Here is a 17,110-nt window from a genome sequence, read left to right as displayed (position 1 = left end):
AGCTCCAGGAAAGATCTCCTGTGACCAAAGTCCCTGACCCGCTGTGAGCTGTCTCCTTGGGCTGCAACAGCAACTTCTTCACCCGTCCACCAGCACCAGTCAAGCTGAATTTGACAACCCCTGAACACACAGCTCTGGACTCAAATGTCTCCTAGCCACAGCAGCCTAAATAACTGTACATGAGGCTCAGCTTCAGAGCTAGAGCAGCTCCCCTCTCTGGGTCTCGGCTGAGTTTTGTTTTCTGGGAACAGGCGTGCCTGTCACTCCCCCCACAGCAAATAATCCCACAAAGCGGAGGACACCAGGAGGCAAGGAAAAGCGTAACCAGCAGACATTGCATAACCAACCAAGCATAAAATGGTAGAGGGCAGGGAAAGGTACAGAGATCTGTAATTAGCCTGCAGTTGCTATTGTTACTGCTTACAGTCCTCCTCCTAACAAACCAGTTACTCCTGTATCAGCTGAAATAGAAAGAAGAAGCAGAAGGCTAAAGGGTTAGAATTAGAAGGAGGAAATGAGATTCACTTGGCAAGATGAGTTCCTACCTTAGAGTCAACCACCAGCATGCAGACACTTGGCATCAGTTCTGGAATGTGCTGGTTTGTTAAGCTGGCAGTATGCATGCAGATTGTTCCTGATAAAGGAGCTCACCTCGGTCTCCATGGGCCGCTCTGCAGCAGCCTGCTCATGAGGAAGAACCAGTGCCAGCAGTCAGACCAAGAACAAAAGGGGGTCTTAAAAACTTTTCCATCGACTTGTTCATATTCTGGACCTCATGGATGGAGACCAGGCCGCATCCAGACATCTCAGGGTAAAAGCCGCTATCACAGTTACTTCACACAACAAGCCCCAACCCCAACTGCAACTTCTTCATGCAATAACTCACAACGCCAAACATGTACAACCAAATTTTATTTACATGCTGAAATCTTTTTACATTTTCCCAAGTCCTGTCACTAAGAGACATCTGTCTTGCTCTGTATAAAATGCCGGACTCGCTTCTTGAGAGCCAGTCAGGAGTTTCCTTGTACTACATAGGACCACCAGAGGAGCTTCACTTGCTTCATTCATGAGTAATCCCAGCTTACATTGTAAGACAGTCAAAAACATGATTTGCTTGGCTTTTTTTTTTTTTTTTAAGAAAAAAAAGAACATTTTCACCAACTTTTATAAATAAATAGGATAAACTACAAAGAGTCACGTTAAAAGTGTCTTCCCCTCTTGGAGCATATTCATTTGAGCCGGACTAAAACATTGGAATCATTAACAATTTCGACTACCTGCTTTCTAAAGGCTCTTGTACAGTTTTCGACTCTTGTCTTTTACAGAGATTTCCAAGCACAATCCCTACGAAGAGCAGAACTCCTACAGTACGATTCGATGCAAATTTCTTCCAGCAGTCTTCAGGCTTGTCTATGTCCAAAGTGTAAATCTGCAAAAGCACAGTATAAACATTCCAGTATTACTATTTATGGACACGGAAATACTTGACACATCTCAAGAAGACGTGAGAAGGGCTGTAATTTCAAAACCTTCAGGTTCTAAACCTATTGTTAGCTCCTGAAGAAACGGAATACCCTGTAGCTGCAATGGATGGTTCATGACCGTGTTTACCTGACAGATTTATTCAACGTGAGGTAGAAGAGCAAAGGACTGGGCATGGACCTGATTCCTGGAACCTCTCGGTGAATCACAGTATGAACAATCTAAACACTCCTGGGTGCAGTTGGGTAATAAAAGCTGTAAAAATGTCTGAATGTGTAAAAAGTCTTTTGGAGACCTTCCTCGGCAGAAAGGCAGCTAACTCGTCAACAGGAACTTCAATAAAAAAAAAATCCAGTACCAGCCTGCACCTTTCATTTGTCTGCTACTAACACCGCCCGTGCTTCCCCGAAAACAAGGCAGGGGAGGGAAAGCAGCAGAGCAAGAGGCTGCCCTGTCCTGCCCAGGTGCTGCTGGCCGCATAGCTGCATCTGCCCTGCAAAGAGGAACCCCGACACCTGCGAGCAGCCACCACGACTCACAGCTCGAGGCACCAACAGCACACAGTGCAAGGGCAGAGAGAGACACCTCCCAGAAACTCTGACCCTGCCGTTCATCCCCTCAAGATGTTGAAAGAGAATGCTTTGAACTGAAAGAAATTAAAGCTTCCCTAGGAAACACATTCCTCTGCTGTTTGCACTTGTACAGAGATAAGGGGGCTGGGTTCTGATTAAACTATCTGAAACCTGGCCTGCAAACCTCTAAAACACGATGTTTTTTTTCACACCCTTAAAAGCCTGCCTGCCCGTCAGGCATACGGAAGTGAAAACTCTAAATGGATGAGTGAAACCCAACAGCAGCTGAGCCATGAGATGTACCTTCACGGACATGAAGCATGTAAGGCAGCTTAGTTTTCTGTTCAGGAACTTCTTCAGCAGTACAGGAACTGGACATCTTCATGACCCAAATTCCTCTCTGCCTCAGGCACAAACTAGTTAAATTGAGGAAGGGGCACCTTACACGGCTTATTCAACTTTCTAAACTCAGTCGGTCAGCAGATCTCTGATGTCTTGAACATGAAGATAAGCCTGCAAATGCCTAGGCAGAAGTAATATTAAAACATACACTCAAGGAGAAGCTGCTCTGTGGTATATGGAACAGGGCTGCTCTTACAACTTGGGGAATCTAGAGAATCGTCACACACTGAAGTTGCGCCACGGGAGGCTTAGGTTGGGTATGAGGAAGAATTTCTTTACCGAAAGGGTTGTGAGGCATTGGAATGGGCTGCCCAGGGAAGTGGTGGAGTCACCATCCCTGAAGGTCTTGAAAAGATGTTTAGATGTAGAACTTAGTGATATGGTTTAGGGGAGGACTGGTTAGTGTTAGGTCAGAGGTTGGACTCGGTGATCTTGAGGTCTCTTCCAACCTAGAAATTCTGTGATTCTGTGACTCCTTGCCCCTCACATTCTGCCTCCTCACCGAGAAAAATCCTCTCTGCAGGACAATGATTTCCATTTGTGCCAAAACTGCCATGCAAGGCCACTCTGGCAATTCCAGATGTCAATGGAACGTAGCACACTGTCCTCCACAGATTTCCAAGACCAAACCCTGTGAAAAGCAGTGGCTGACAAGTAGCAGAGCACAGCGCCGCGAAGATGTTATAACCTGCAGGCATGATTAATGTTTAGTGTCTACGAGCTGTGGGAGCTCCCTCGTTAAAGTGCTGCTCAGATGTGAGGGGCTGTAAAACACCCATCAGGCTGTCCCTTGCATGGCAGGTTACATGTTAATCCCACATTTAACTCCTCAGACTGCTGATGGTTTTACTGCTCGCAGTGCTATCACTGCCTTACGAAGGCCAGCAATTACTCCTCCCATAGACTAACCGTCACCACCAGACTGAACGCAGTCATTTGGGTAACAAAATCCTCTCTGCTCCCTTTACGGGCAAAGCTCATTTTCTTTATTTTTCCTGATATGCATTCAAATCTGTAAGCTTGCACAAGTACAACACTGAACGGGGCTGCTTTCTGCTACAAAAGCAATTGTGAATTAGAACCATCAACTATCATGAAGTCACAACATTACCATCTGCAACAGAGGGTAGTGAGAAAGCCACAGAAACCTTTGTTACACTGCTGGAACCCAGTCTGAAGCTCCAGAGCTCACAGCACAATGTAATTACCCTGTGGTAAATTAACTCTCTCTGGGAGATGCAACAGACAACGCTCATTTTCATGTAGCTATTGTACAGTATGCCACGCACCAAAAAAACAACATCTCTGTCAAGTGTAAGTGTGTTTGATACAGCAGACCACTTCATCCCATAAATTCAGCGAACAATCATAACACACAGACTGCAGTCTCACATCATGTGCACCAGACACAGCTGGAGTTGTGTCAGAACAGCAAAAACTGCAAAATTGTGCTTGGTATGGAGGTGGATCTAGCTGCAGCTGCTATCAGAAGCAGGAAGAAAATATTTGCCTTGAGATTACAGCTAAAGGCAAGGCAGTTCTTTGGGTTAGAAACAGACTGAACGCTACAGCCTGTGGACCACCAGAGGTCTCCTCAAAAGAGCTCTGCAAAAGGTGCTTGGGAGAAGCAAGCCTTTGTCAGAAGCCTTTAAATGATCTTTAAAAAAACATACAGGATTCTTTCTTTTTTTTCCCAGTGTACTGGGAGAATTTTCAGCCAGGGGATGAAAAGCACTATGATTTCTTATCAAGAATTTCCACGTGGAGAAAATATAAATGAATCCATCAAACCTGGTGTGCCAGGTGAGCGCCCACGGCAGCCACGGCTGAGTAGTAAGGGAAGGTCTGGTTACAGTTCATCCCCGCCACGCACAAGCCCACAAGCATTGCCATGCTGAAGCCACTGAGCCACCGCTTTGTGTCTTCCTTGAACTGTAGCGCTGTGGACTTCACGCCGATAAGGACGTCATCCCTCTTGTCCTAGAAGGAAAGGAACAATTAGCAGAAGATCTGCAATCCAACCGTTACTTGGTAAGGAAAGTAAAATGGGGGGCCCATCTCAGGTTTCCCACAGTTGTTAGCAGGAACCTCAGTTAAGTGTATTTGCAGGTCCCTGGGTTAAACTATAAATTAAAAGGCTGGTCCTCAGAGCTGTGCTGGCAGCTAATAGTTAACACCAGCTGTGCAGTTATTGACACAGCACGGACGCATGGGCACACAAAACACATTTCACTTGCGGCCCTCTGCCCGATATATGAAGTCTTTACAGAGCAATGAAAGGTCCAAGGGTGGATGCTCCATGGTGCTCACCTGCACGTTAGTGCTGCTCAAGACCAAAGCTGTAAATTAAGCAAGCAAACATACACAGGTCTGTAAAGCTTCCCGCTGCTGCTCTACCTGGTGCGCGTAGATGGTGTCGTATACCAGCGTCCACATGACTCCAGCCAGGTACAAGGGCAAACACACGGACCAGTCGCAGGACCCTCGGATGGCAGACCACCCAAGAAGGGCTCCCCAGTTAAAAGTAAGTCCTAAAAACAGAGAGAGTGGAACAAAGATAGTTAACAACATGCCAGGACCAGTCTAAATTACATGTACAGAACTCGGTATCATTTCTTCAAGCGTATGTTACATCTGCTACAATCTCTATTTCCTAGCACGGAGTTTCAGTCAGGTAACAAATCCCAAGAAATTTGACATTAAATACCCTGGAGATATAAGGAGAAATGCACAGTGCCACACATTTTTCCCCCATTTAAATATGGTTTATCCACTATCCTAAGGAAGCATTCGCACAGAACTATTGCAGTGCACTCCAACAATGTGTCTGAAGTTAAAATGCTCTGATGTCGGTGCAGCTGACTGCAAAAGAGCTCACAGCAGCCAACCGTGGAGCTTCCACACTGGAAAAGGCAGTTCTGGCTGATAAGGTTGAAGACAGTTGGAGTGGGAAGGCCAAGAGTTAAGTCAGATTTTGAGACAACTCTTAAAATACGGCCAACTCTCAAGCTACAAGCATTGATTCTCTCTCTCGACACTACAACAAAAGAGATTGTTTATGAACGAAAACATTACAACCCAGCTCCCGCTTAATTTTGTTAAACTACTGTTTAAGAAGCTTCTGGCATGGCAGAATATTGCCTGCACAGTATTGTTATTTTAATATAAACCTACATAAAACCAGACTGCTGAAGTTCAGTTACTAACCGGTACGTGAAACTTCCCAAAAGCTAGATCAGAAGAAGAAGAAAACAAAAAAGATTTCCAACTCACCCAAAACTAACTGTGGCCAATACGTGATTCTCTTCATCAGAGGGTAGGAGACCACAAGAGTCAAGGAGGCTGCTCCCAGAACGATACTGTAAGAAGTACCAGATTTGTTTGCTGCTCTAAAGATCACAGGTCTAAAGAGCTGGTAAATAGCACCAAACTACTTGGCTTCCATGGCTAAAACTCCTCTGCCCCCAGCATGTTTGCTGTTCAAAATCTTTGTGCTTACCTCTGGACCAGGAATGCAATTCTAAGAAACAGAAGATAACGTGTACGTCACCTGTAGTAGTTCAGACACAGAAGCACACAGAGAGCCAGGCTGAGCTGTCCCCCGAGAAAAACGAAGGACTGAAAAGTGGAGATTTCTCCAGCTGCCAGGGGTCTGCTTGCTGTCCTTGCAACCTGAACATGGAAGGAACAGCGTTAACACAAAGTGCAACCTAACACATTCAAATGTATCCTAAAAGTTCAAGTCACACCACTGGCATGCAACAGGACAATTATTTTAACCCTAGGTGGGATGCAGTGGAGTTTAGGATATCTGTCAGGAGTAGAGAAATCATGCAAAGCCAACTGAAAGAAGGAACAAATACTGGAAAATACTTTAAACCTAAATCAGTGATGAGTTACTTGCTGAAGGTGACCATAATCTGAACAAACAAATAAAAAAACCCATCCCACAATAACAAAAGGAAAAAAAATGCATTTAGACGTGGTTTAAAGTCTGTTTGGGGAGGTTTGGACACCAGCGTTTTATAGAATACTAAAAGTGTATAAAGGATTCTGCACATGCTTTAATAATGTCAACTTAAGTATACTCCCTGAGTATGTTCTCCCCCTACTACTAAATAATTTAAGCTAAACTTCAAATATGCCTTATGCAGTTTAAATACACTCTTAATTAATGATGTGCAGTAGAGTTGGTCGCAGAAAGCATTTCAGTGACCAACTCTACTGCACACCGTTACCTGACATGGCATCTTCCATTTTAATTGAAAATAAAAATAAAAGTATTACCAAATACCTAGTATTGTCAAAAACCACCCCCAAACTGCAACCAGCAGCACAACCAAACGTCCTGCTCCTGCCCTAGCCACCAGCTGGCTTGTTAAGAAGACTTATATAAAAATGATTTTAACTATCCGGGGAGGAAACGTAGACAAAGGATTTGCGGGTGTTTTGGGTGGTGACAGGCAGGAATGTCTCAAGCTGGAGAAAACCAGCCCTGCCTGATCAGATCTGATCTGTGCGAGCAGATCAGAGCGCACCCCCTGTGCACAACACAACACGCAGCACCTCCCCTCCTCGAGCACCACATCGGCCCCGCGCGGCTGCCCACCTTCTTGTCGTAGTCGCGGTCCCACATGTCGTTGATGGTGCAGCCGGCCCCACGCATGAGCACGGCCCCGGCGCCGAAGAGGGCCAGCGTCGGCCAGTGCGGCAGGGACCCCGGCGGCGCGGCCAGCGCGATGCTCCACGTGCAGGGCAGGTACAGCAGCCACGTCCCTGCGTGCCGAGCGCCGAGGATGCTGCGTCGCCATGGCAACCGCGGCCTCGCCCCATTGGCCAGCGCGTCGCCACGGCAACCGCGGCATCACCCCATTGGCCAACGTGTCGCCATGGTTACCGCCCCGCCCCCCCCCCCCCCGCCCCGCCCCTCGCCCCGCCCCTCACCGGCGGGCTGGTGCAGGCGCATGAGGCGCAGGTAGGGCTGCAGCCGCCCGGGCGCGGCGCGCACCAGCTCGGCCGCCGAGAAGCTCAGCGGCCGCCGTGGGTCCGGAGGAACGGCAGCGGCGGCGGCGGGGCGGAAGGGCGGCGGCCAAACGGCGGCGGCGGCGGCCGGCAGGGCCGTGCGGGCGGCGCGCAGGCGGCACGGGGCCCGGCCGAGCCGCCACAGCAGCGCCGCCATCTTGCCGCCGGCGGAAGCGCTTCCGGAGGGGCCGCGCATGCGCAGTGCGCTCCCCCCGCCGCCGCCATGTTGTGGGGGGGCTAACGGCCGTTAACGGCTCTAACGGTTATAACGGTAACAGCGCCTGCAAAGAGCAACCGTGCCCTGAATCGTTAGAGGCTGCGCCTCACTGGGAGGCTGTCCGCTGTCCTCTGCCACAGGATGTGCCCCCAGGCTGCCTGCGACAGGTGCCCGTGGTTTCGTAAAGGGCTTCTGCAGCGTTTCGTAACAGGCCGCTGCCGCTGCGACCTTGTGCACGCCGCTTCTTCCGTCGCCTTATCAGAGTGAATGCCGAAACTGCCACGGGAGCTTTGGACGGAGCCATAAAAAGCTGGTGCTGCGTGGTGGAGTATCTGCGATAAAAGCTTCCCAGAATTACGCCTGAAGTTTTCTTGGAAGGCGGTGTGACACGTCACTGCTGCCACATGCTGCGCTTCCTTTGGTTTTCAGGACTGACACAGGCACAAAACCCATGGTAGTTCCCTGAATTGTTGACTACCAAGAGGAAGTAGAAAACCAGTATAAGTGATTTTCACCCTTTTCCATTCACCCTTCCAACAAGTAGTACTCCACGGCAGTAAATACATTTCCAAAGGACTGTATGACCATGATGAGGTCAGTCACCACAGGCTTCATTCAAATCCAGAGCAGTGCCAGAGGTGCATCAGCACGGCATCAAGGATCCAGGACAGCACAAAGCTTCCCAGGAATGCCACATCCACAGGAAGCCCGGTGCACTCCTTGTCACCTTGGGGAAAGTCACCAAGAGACAAGGGTCCAGTCTGAGCCTGCACCACCCCTCACAGCAACCCCTTCGTCCCCAAAACACCCCTCTGCTGGTTTGGGGTTGTGCTGGGGCTGGCACAGGGCAAAGTGGTGTGGTCAGGAAATGACCTTTAGCGCTGTTGGGCTGCATTGGAGAACAGCCCTATCATATACCCAACCCTATCCTGTGCAAACAGGCTATGCTCCTATGTGTAAATTTCACAGTTTCTGCTCATGTCCTCTAAAACAGGCAGCAAATCCCAAGGCACCTGCAGGGTACTTTTATGGAACTTGAGACAGCGAGTTAGAAAATAAGACTTTATTCAATGGGCTTATATTCATTATAAAGTGCCCTGGCCCCTCACCAGAAAACAAGCAGACCAACAAAGGCAAATCTAAGGGATAAAGCATTTCAAACATTAAAGAAGTCACCAAAGGACGATGAGGCCCCACTGCTGTCTTCCCTCACGACTGAGCTGACAGCCAAACCCCCCCTCACTCTCAGGCGCTTGCCTGTTTCCTTGTTTTCACATGACTCAGCTGGCTCCACCTTCCAGGAACTGGCTTACAGCAAAGCCCAGCTGGGCAGGATCTCTGACATTTTTATTTACTTGGATGTGTGTGGTGAAAGGTGCCTAAGCAGCAGCTGATTTGCAACCAAAAGACGTGGGGAGTTTTGTGGTATCAGTAACCTTAAACAAAACAAAACAGAGAACTGCAAAAAGCTGATATAAATTGAGTTTATTCAAAATCTTCAGATATAAAAGTAAGGAGCATTGAAACAAACCTGTTAGAAAGTTTTAAAAAGAAGCTACCAGGCAACCATCAACTTCTGTTTCTAAATTGTAGCTTCTGCAGCAGTAACAACAGTACGTTAACAACTGGATACTGACAGCGTGAGACTTTCCCCCTTGTTTTGTGCTCCATGCTCTCATTTCGAACGTAGACAGTGCACGCAAGCCCAGCCGTTCCCATTCATATTTTTGCTGTGTATCACTTCCTGGTGGCTAAGCCTTCACACAACACGCACACGCTGCACAGGCAAACACTCCCTTCACAAACTGGTTAAATATCACCTTTTTATGGCGCACTTTTAATCACGCCTCCCAGAGCACACCCGTCTGCTGGGAGGCGCGCAGCTTTCTCGTGAGACACAAGCCAACCCCTTACTCTGAAACCCCGTGGAGCTGGTCGCGTCCTTTTCGAGCTTCAGAAGGGAAGTACAGTGCGTGTGTTTCCAGCCTGCTGAGCTCTCAGGTTCGCAGGGTGCTGAGGACGTTGAGCAAAACCTCGCTGTGTGCGAGCGAACAAAGCAAAGCGAAGGCTTTGGAGAACGTGGGGCCACAGCTCCATCTTGTGACTGCGGCCTCCCAGCCGAGGGAAAACGTGTGGCCCCGCACTGAGCATCCCGACAGGTCCCGTGCCCCGGCGCACTCAGATGCAGGCGATTGCCTTGGCCCTTCTGATCACGTAGAAGCCGTAGGAGAAGGCGGGCAGGCCAAGCGCGCTGCCGGGAGCCAGGGCGGCCTCGTGGAGCGTGGGCAGCGTCTCCTTGTCCACCATCTGCAGCAGGCGGCCGTTCAGCTGCACCCTCCTGCCGAGGCACCCAGGCAACGTTGCAGCCAGGCTCGCCAGCGGCACCCCCGGCTCTGGATGCAAGCCGAGGTGCCCGGAGCCACGCGACAAAGAGCCCAGGAGCAAACTCTGCTTCCCACACCGTGCCTGCCGTGCTCCCTCCGGGAGGGGTGGCTCGCAGCCCCCACACAAGCAAGGGAATTAAACGTTCCCTGTTCCCATCGCAAGGGTGACAGCAGAGCAGGCGTTGAAAAGAGCCAATCCAAGCTGCTTTTCCTTGCCGGCAGCTGCTGAGCTGTCTCCTGTGCCCACAGAGCAGGTCCTGTGCTGAGGGCTCACTGCCAGCTCCACAAGAAGCCACCAAGACCCCCGCCGCCAACCCGATTCCCTGCCAGGCCCCAGCAGCAGGCGGCTGGGAAAGCAGAGCACCTGCTGGTGTGCTAAGGGGCAGCAGGGGACTGACACCAGGGGACTGCCAGCTCGTCCTAGCGAGCCTGATTTAGGAGACCTGACATAAGGCAAGTCACAGCTTGGGGGAAGAAAAGTTAACACTGCTTTTAGTGTCATCATTTTGATGTGTTTTCACCTGCCCACCAAACAAGGGGAGGTTTCAGAGCCCACCTGCACTCTGCTCGGCCTGTGCCACGAGGGAGGATGCCCGCTCACCTGGACAGGATGCTCTCCTTGCCGTGGGGCAGCAGGAGGTACTGGTCCACCTGCTTGCTCCACAACTGCCTGGGGAGCTGCAGGCTCTGGCTCACGTTGTAGAGGTTCAAGGCGAACAGCGTCACGTCCCCTTCCTGGTACTTGGGGCTGTAGGGTGAGAGGCAAGCACAGCGGCCGTCAGAGGATGGAGAGCTTTTGGAGCAACCACACGCACCTGCACGTTTTCCCTTTGCCGCTGGCCTGGGATGCCGTTTTGGGGCAATTTCACCCGTCCTTACTGCTGGGGGTTGGTGCAGTGCAGGTAGACCCGCAGGCGCCGTGCGTCTGCTCCCGCCACGCTGACCTCCAGCACTCTGGTGCCCACCAGCCTCTTGTAGAGCAGTGACAGCCAGTAGTCCTGCGGGAACAGGACAGAAATCGGCACCCACTGCCCTGCACCACGCACACACACCACGCACACACACCTCTCCATCCAGCATCCCTTTTTCCAGCAGTGTTTTCCCCTCACATTCTTTTTTTTTCTTTACCAAGCTTTTCACATTGCCTTGGCTGTCACTCCTGGTATAATTTATCATCCTAGCTCCTATCACTTTGGGCTGCAAGCTGCTTGTTTCTCCCCTGATCACATTTACAGTGCACACCTCACCGTCTACGCACCGGCAAGGGCTCGAAGTTGGCGTCCACCAGGTGATAGCTGCCGGCCCCGAAGAAAACCTGCCTCATCACCACGTCGATCCCCTGCCGGGCCGCCAGCCCCAGCTTGTCCAGCCACCTGCCAGAAACCAGGCACAGGTGGCACCGGAGGCTGGCGCAGCAGCAGCAGCCCTCGTGGGTGCCCCGCCACCACTCACATGAAGCCGGCCAGGTAGGTGTTGGAGAGCTGGGGGGCTCCCCCGCCATACGCCGAGCTGGTCTCGCCCAGCCAAACCTTCTTGCCAGGCACCGTCACGGCCACGATCTGCATGGTGTCGTGGGGAAGGAGGAGAAGAAGGTGAAAAAGGTGTAAAAGGTGAAAAAGATCAGGTTTGGGCTGCTGAGCTGGTCGCCGCTGCCCTTTGGCCGAGTGCCTGCTTGTGCTCGCTGCAGCTGCTGTTGCTCTCGCTAGAAGCAGCGTTTCTGCTCGGCGCTGACAGCAGCAGCAGATCTCTGAGGATCTGGGTACGTTAGTGCAGTTTCTGTGCACGGCCCCTGGAAGCCAAAGATGGGAAGGATGTAAGAGGAGCGGGCACCTCCAGGACATTGCGCACAGCTGTGGCAAAGGTGTCCAGCACTGCGGGGCTCAAGAAATCCTCCCTCGTGGCGCTTCGTCCGTTCACATAGTAACTGCAGGGGGGGGAAAAAGGCAGCTGAAACAAAGGGGAAATACAAACACCGGGACCTGCTCTCAGCACACGCCCCAGCCACACGTGACGCTGCCCCGTGGCGTGCCCGGCAGACTGGGAGCACGCTTTGAAGCTGCTGACACGCGACGTACGCCAGCAGGAACTTTCTGTGAGAGGGGGAGAGCTGTGAGCCAGCTCCGCCTGCCGAATGGAGAAGCAAAGCTGCCGTGCTGTCACTTTTCCCCGTCCCACTTCTCTTTTTATCAGTAAAACATGGTTAGCAGCAGGATGACCTTGCACGCACTGCATTCCCTGCTGCTCCACCCACGCTGCAAACCCCGGCACGGCTCTGGGGTCTGCGCACCGAAATGCACTCCCTCAAACACTGCACAGCAGCTTGCAGAGACACCCGGGACCTGCCGGCCGGTCCCATTCATACGTGCAGGTTGCTGCTTTATTTAAAAAAAAAAAAAGACAACAAGCAGAGTGGCAGCGGCAGCTGAGGGTACTTACTGGTGCCAGGTGACGGAGTCGATCACCTTCCCTCCGGATTTCAGGAAGCTGCAGCCCCGGTGGGTTTGGGGCAGAAAAGAGGGTTATAGCTGGTACTGGTGGCTGGCCATAACCACCTGCCCTCACAGTGACTTCTGCATGGGCTCTTATACTATGGGTTGTGAGTGGGTGCCCCCTACCTCCTGAGCAGGTGCTGGGTGTGCTTGCGGGGCTGCCCCACGTCAGGGCCGTAGAGCTTGGCGTGCCGGTACAGGGGGTGCTGGCTCAGCAGCCGGCGCAGGTGGATGAAATCCCGGCCCAGCTGGAAGCCGTCGATGTAGATGCCGGACTTCTTCTTGAAGCTGTTGGGCTCTGGTGAGGACGCGCCCATCAGCACCCGGGCTGGCTTCAGGGCCCGGCCGTGCCCAAGGAGTGCTTGTGGCCACACTCACCGTTGCCCAGCTCCCAGGAGAGGTTGTAGCCGCGCCGGGCGCAGTAGCCCAGCAGCTGCCCGGCGTTGGAGCTGTCCCACTCCCGGCCGTGCCGCCGCAGCAGGGCGTTGAGCCCGAACACCAGGTGGAAGCCCGAGCAGTTGGCGAAGCCATGGAGGATGTCCAGCGTGTGCCCTGCGGGGAGGAGGCACAGGCAGCCACCACCCTTTCACCACGGAGACCTGCACCCCCCCGGTTACGAGCCCCGCTGCGTGAATCCGTCAATCCTTACCTGTAATGGTGGTGTTTTTGTGCTTCTTCTGGGAATGCTCTGTGAGGAGCAACTTCTCCTGGCTGGGCCACTGGGCGAGCAGCAGCTCCTGCACCGCAGCAAAGCCAGGCTGTGCTCCACAGGCACCTGCAGGGCAGGAGAAGGATGGGAGCAACAAAGCCATCGCCTTCATGGTGAGGGCAAAAGGTGCGAAGAGCCTTGCCCAGCACACAGAAACAGCAGTGGTTTGTTGGGGTTGAACAGCGGGCATCCATGTCTGCACAACACGCCTCTGCCTCCACCATTGGTACATCAACCGTGTAGAAAAAGGTGGCTCTCTGTCTATCTATATGTATTACATATATATATATGTACTGTAGCTATACAAAATACATATATTATGCCCAATTTAAGGCGATGGATAGGAATAAAGACCGCGCCATGCTTCGTGGTGGCTGCACCCCAAGCTATTTCTGCCAGAACGCCCTGTGGAAACCCCAGAAGCAGCGGGGCTGGCAGCTGTCCTGTGCTCGGGAGATACGGAGCTGCTTCCTCTGCTGACTGCTTCGCCTGGCTCCGGGGTGACGCCAGCACGAGTCAGCAGAGGCATTTTGTGTCCTCCGAGCCCATGCTGTACCCTGGCAGGTGAAGAAGGGATGAGGCGCAGGGCAAGCGGAAGACAGGAGCCCAAGGTGCAGCAATGCCAAGAGGTGGAGCCCGCACAGGCTGTGGAAATCAGCCTCGCATCCCATCCAGCCCTTACCTTCCTCAGCCTGGAGTCCTGAGAGGATTTCCTCTTCCAAAGTCGAATCCTTGTGGGGATCGAAGATGAGGAAATCCGTGCTGGTGCCACCGAACCTCAGGAATCCTGGGGAGAGCCCTCTGGCCAGGGTGCGCAGCTTGGGGTTGCTGTGGACAGGGCAGCGAGAAGCTAACTGAGAAGCTATCAGTGTGGGTGGCCCCCACACGGAGGCGAAGCATCGCCAGCACCCAGAGGGATGTCTGGCCCATCGGAAAGCGGACCTCAAGCTGGCTGTGCCCCATCACCCCCTATTCCCTTGAGCAACCACCAAATGAATGGGTTTTGTACCAGAACCAGTGTTCAAGTGAAACAAAAGCTGCATGGGACGTACGGCTCCAGCACCGCCCATGCCAGAGGAGCCACGCAGGGCAGAGCTGTCTGGGCTGGCAGCAGCCTTATCTCACCCTGCGGGGACACCCAGCAGATAAGGGGCCACCAAGTACTTCCTGCTCCCTGGGCGGCACCGCCGCGGCCAAGACGGCATCCAGAGCTGCGTTCAGATAAAGCTGGGGGTGCCTTCCTGCTCTGGGGGAATAAGGCAGAGCTGAAAAATGGGACTGGGGAGAGGACGAGAAGGGAAGAAATGAAATAGCTTCCAAAAAGAAAACAAGAAGTTGAATCAAAGGGAAGAGAGCATGAAAAAAAAGCAGTGAGAGGAGGGAAGAAAAGGCAGAGTTGGAGCTGAAGGAGTAGGCATCACTTGGCAGTCCTGAACTGCTCCAGGAGTTTCTAAGGTGGAAAAAAAAAGGCAGCTGACAAAGCCTCCTCGGCACGTGTTGCAGTGATGCTCTGCCGGATGTTTGTGAAGCTGCTGGAAGGCTCAGATCGCTTCTATCCCATGGAGCTGTCTGCACGCAGCAGCCACAGCCTTGCTCCTCCTCGCTCCCCCCTGCCACCATCACCTCCTGCCACCATCACCTCCTGCCACCATCGCCCCCACGAGCAGCTCGTGCCCAGCCCCTGCCGGGGCTCACCTGAGCAAGGTGATGAAGCGCGGCTCGCGGGCCAGGCTGGCGTCCAGGGTGAGGGAGAGGAAGGCTGGGCTCACCGTCCCACGGGGGCTGCCCCGCAGCCCCAGCCGCAGCTCTGCTGCCTGCCGCAGCGGCACAGCCAGCAGCAGCAGCAGCAGCGGTGGTGGCGGCACCAGCATCCTCCTCGCCCTCCTCTTCCTCCTGCGCTCCCCCGTTCCGGAGCTCGGCCGTGCGCTGGGACACGGCTGCACACAGCCCAGACGCCTGCTTTTGGTTTTCCACGATGTGAAGCGAGCTGCCAGCAGCACAAGAGCAACCAGCCCGCATCAGCGCTTTCATAAACACGCCCACGGCTTGGCCAGGGCGGAAACACCCACGACACTCCTCTCTCGCTAACACAGCCACAGCAACGCTACCAATTTCGGGGTATGCCGCCCGGGACGTGCCTTGGCCACTGGGTCGGGTCACAGTGCCGGCTCCTGCTGGAGGATCAGTCCCCGCACCTTGGGGTTGCAGCAGATGCCCGGCCCCGCCGCGAGGACAAGGCTTCAGGGCCACTCTGTGTTTCTCACCACGTAGGGATAGGGCTGGTGTTTCAGGCGGTTTGGGTGCAATCCACGGAGGGCATAGAGCGGGTACAAAATCCTACAGCTGCAGCTATAGGTTGTTAAGTACAGCTATACTAAGTGCAACTACACAAGGATTCAGCAGCAAGCTCTGTCACTGATTTGGACACTTCTCACACCACATATGCGTTATGCGCATTGTTAAATCTTGGAAATTAAGGGAGGTGGGTACAGAGGCACTTGCCACGCATGGAAGTTCAGGCAGAGCACTTCACTGTGAGCCAGGACATGCCCTACGCCCTTCCTTGCTGCTCACAGCAGCTCCGTGCCAGCCCTGCCATGGGGCTGGTGTGGCTCTCACCTCCACTCGTGTATGTACGCACAAAGGGAATGCAGAAGGGAAGAATACCCGGTACAGAAGGCAAACAGTCTGGGGGCAGTGCAGCTTTTATGCAGGTGAGCAGTGTTGGTGGCATCACACTAGCGTTTAATCTCTTTTTTTTTTTTTTTTCCTGAGAAACCTCAGTGAGACAAAACAAAGTTGCAAGAGCAGACTACACGCTTGAAAACTCTCTCTTTCTTAAACGATGGAGAAAACATGCTACCTATCTCAAAGACCTCCCACGTTATTTTCATGTCACTCCTCGCTGTCCCCGTTTTGTGCCACAAATCCCTGAATTAAGTAGCTGGAGAATTTCTCTACATGAGCAAAGACCAAGCTGGAGCACACAAAGCCTGGAATCAAGAGCAGGGACAGAGCTATCGAGGTGCTTATGCAAGCTGCTGCCACCCCTGTGCTGCCACCTTAACAGTAGGGTGGGTGGATGTCGAGTTTAAGAAATACTCCACCCCACAGGGGGGTATGATGAAATTGTCAGGGACACCCAGCTTCTGCCCTACCTCAGCTCTGAAGCATCGAGCATGATTTCACATAAACAAGGTCGTCATCCTTGCTCCTTCCTCTTTTTACAGAAGCCTTGGGACGGAACCATCTCTTTGAACCAAGGGAAACCCCTGCCTTCCAAATCATCCTGACTCCATCCTGGCACAGGCTTTCCCATGGCACAGCTGCTGATGACGTGCCTCCATCCACCCCATGCAGACCTCTCCCTATGCCTGCACATCATCCTCCATTTCAGGCACCAGTGCACTACTTGGCCCAGAAAAATCATTTGGCAGCATCCAGCAGCGCACAAACACCATGAGCAGCACCTGTTTGTTCCTCACCTCTCCCCACCCAGGTAAGAAAGCTGTTCTGGAAGAGCATTTCATTCACACTCTGTAAGTACGGAAGAAAGAGAATGCAATCTGAAATGTGTTCCACTTTGATTAACGATGTGATTTCAGAAAAATAAGTTACACGTTGCACAAGGGTTAGTGCAAAGCACTTCAGTTCCATTCACTTAAACAACTAGTCACAGAAATCCTGTGGGAGTCATGATGGCACAGCCCAGCCTGCGGAAGCTGAGCAGCAGAGGTGACCACACCTGCCCTTTAATTTCCCCAGCTAGCATTAACCAAGGCCTGAAGGCTCCTGCTTGCTCCCACCACAAACTCCTACCACCATTCTCC

The 17,110-nt window shown here is 52.6% G+C and overlaps 2 protein-coding genes across 2 annotated transcripts; both read right to left on the bottom strand.

The window, feature by feature from the left end:
- Nucleotides 1-895: 895 nt before the first annotated feature.
- On the bottom strand, nucleotides 896-7,677 carry COQ2 (coenzyme Q2, polyprenyltransferase). The gene is made up of 7 exons (XM_032186311.1): nucleotides 7,404-7,677; nucleotides 7,069-7,235; nucleotides 6,010-6,131; nucleotides 5,733-5,818; nucleotides 4,857-4,990; nucleotides 4,251-4,439; nucleotides 896-1,432 (listed from the first exon to the last, which is right to left on the bottom strand). The coding sequence occupies exons 1-7, from the start codon at nucleotides 7,675-7,677 to the stop codon at nucleotides 1,277-1,279; spliced, it is 1,128 nt and encodes a 375-aa protein (XP_032042202.1). The 3' UTR covers nucleotides 896-1,276.
- Nucleotides 7,678-9,855: 2,178 nt separating this feature from the next.
- HPSE (heparanase) lies at nucleotides 9,856-15,151 on the bottom strand. The gene is made up of 12 exons (XM_032187031.1): nucleotides 14,976-15,151; nucleotides 13,963-14,108; nucleotides 13,221-13,346; nucleotides 12,950-13,123; nucleotides 12,698-12,869; nucleotides 12,519-12,566; nucleotides 11,913-12,006; nucleotides 11,535-11,641; nucleotides 11,341-11,455; nucleotides 10,962-11,080; nucleotides 10,684-10,830; nucleotides 9,856-10,036 (listed from the first exon to the last, which is right to left on the bottom strand). Exons 1-12 carry the CDS (start codon nucleotides 15,149-15,151, stop codon nucleotides 9,877-9,879), a joined length of 1,584 nt encoding a protein of 527 aa, XP_032042922.1. The 3' UTR covers nucleotides 9,856-9,876.
- Between the last annotated feature and the right edge of the window lie 1,959 nt (nucleotides 15,152-17,110).

The sequence above is a fragment of the Aythya fuligula genome, chromosome 4 (assembly GCF_009819795.1).
Source record: "Aythya fuligula isolate bAytFul2 chromosome 4, bAytFul2.pri, whole genome shotgun sequence".
Classification (NCBI taxonomy): domain Eukaryota; kingdom Metazoa; phylum Chordata; class Aves; order Anseriformes; family Anatidae; genus Aythya; species Aythya fuligula.
This window is presented reverse-complemented; position numbering and strand designations above follow the sequence as displayed.

Coding starts and splice junctions, on each gene's coding strand:
- COQ2 (XM_032186311.1), bottom strand. CDS start 7,677: ATGCGCGGCCCCTCCGGAAGCGCTTCCGCCGGCGGCAAGATGGCGGCG. Junction 6,132..7,068: donor ACCGCGACTACGACAAGAAG/GTGGGCAGCCGC, acceptor TTCCATGTTCAG/GTTGCAAGGACAGCAAGCAG. Junction 4,440..4,856: donor ACACCATCTACGCGCACCAG/GTAGAGCAGCAG, acceptor CTTTCCTTCTAG/GACAAGAGGGATGACGTCCT.
- HPSE (XM_032187031.1), bottom strand. CDS start 15,151: ATGCTGGTGCCGCCACCACCGCTGCTGCTGCTGCTGCTGGCTGTGCCG. Junction 11,081..11,340: donor CCAACTTCGAGCCCTTGCCG/GTGCGTAGACGG, acceptor CTGTTCCCGCAG/GACTACTGGCTGTCACTGCT. Junction 10,831..10,961: donor CACTGCACCAACCCCCAGCA/GTAAGGACGGGT, acceptor CTCACCCTACAG/CCCCAAGTACCAGGAAGGGG.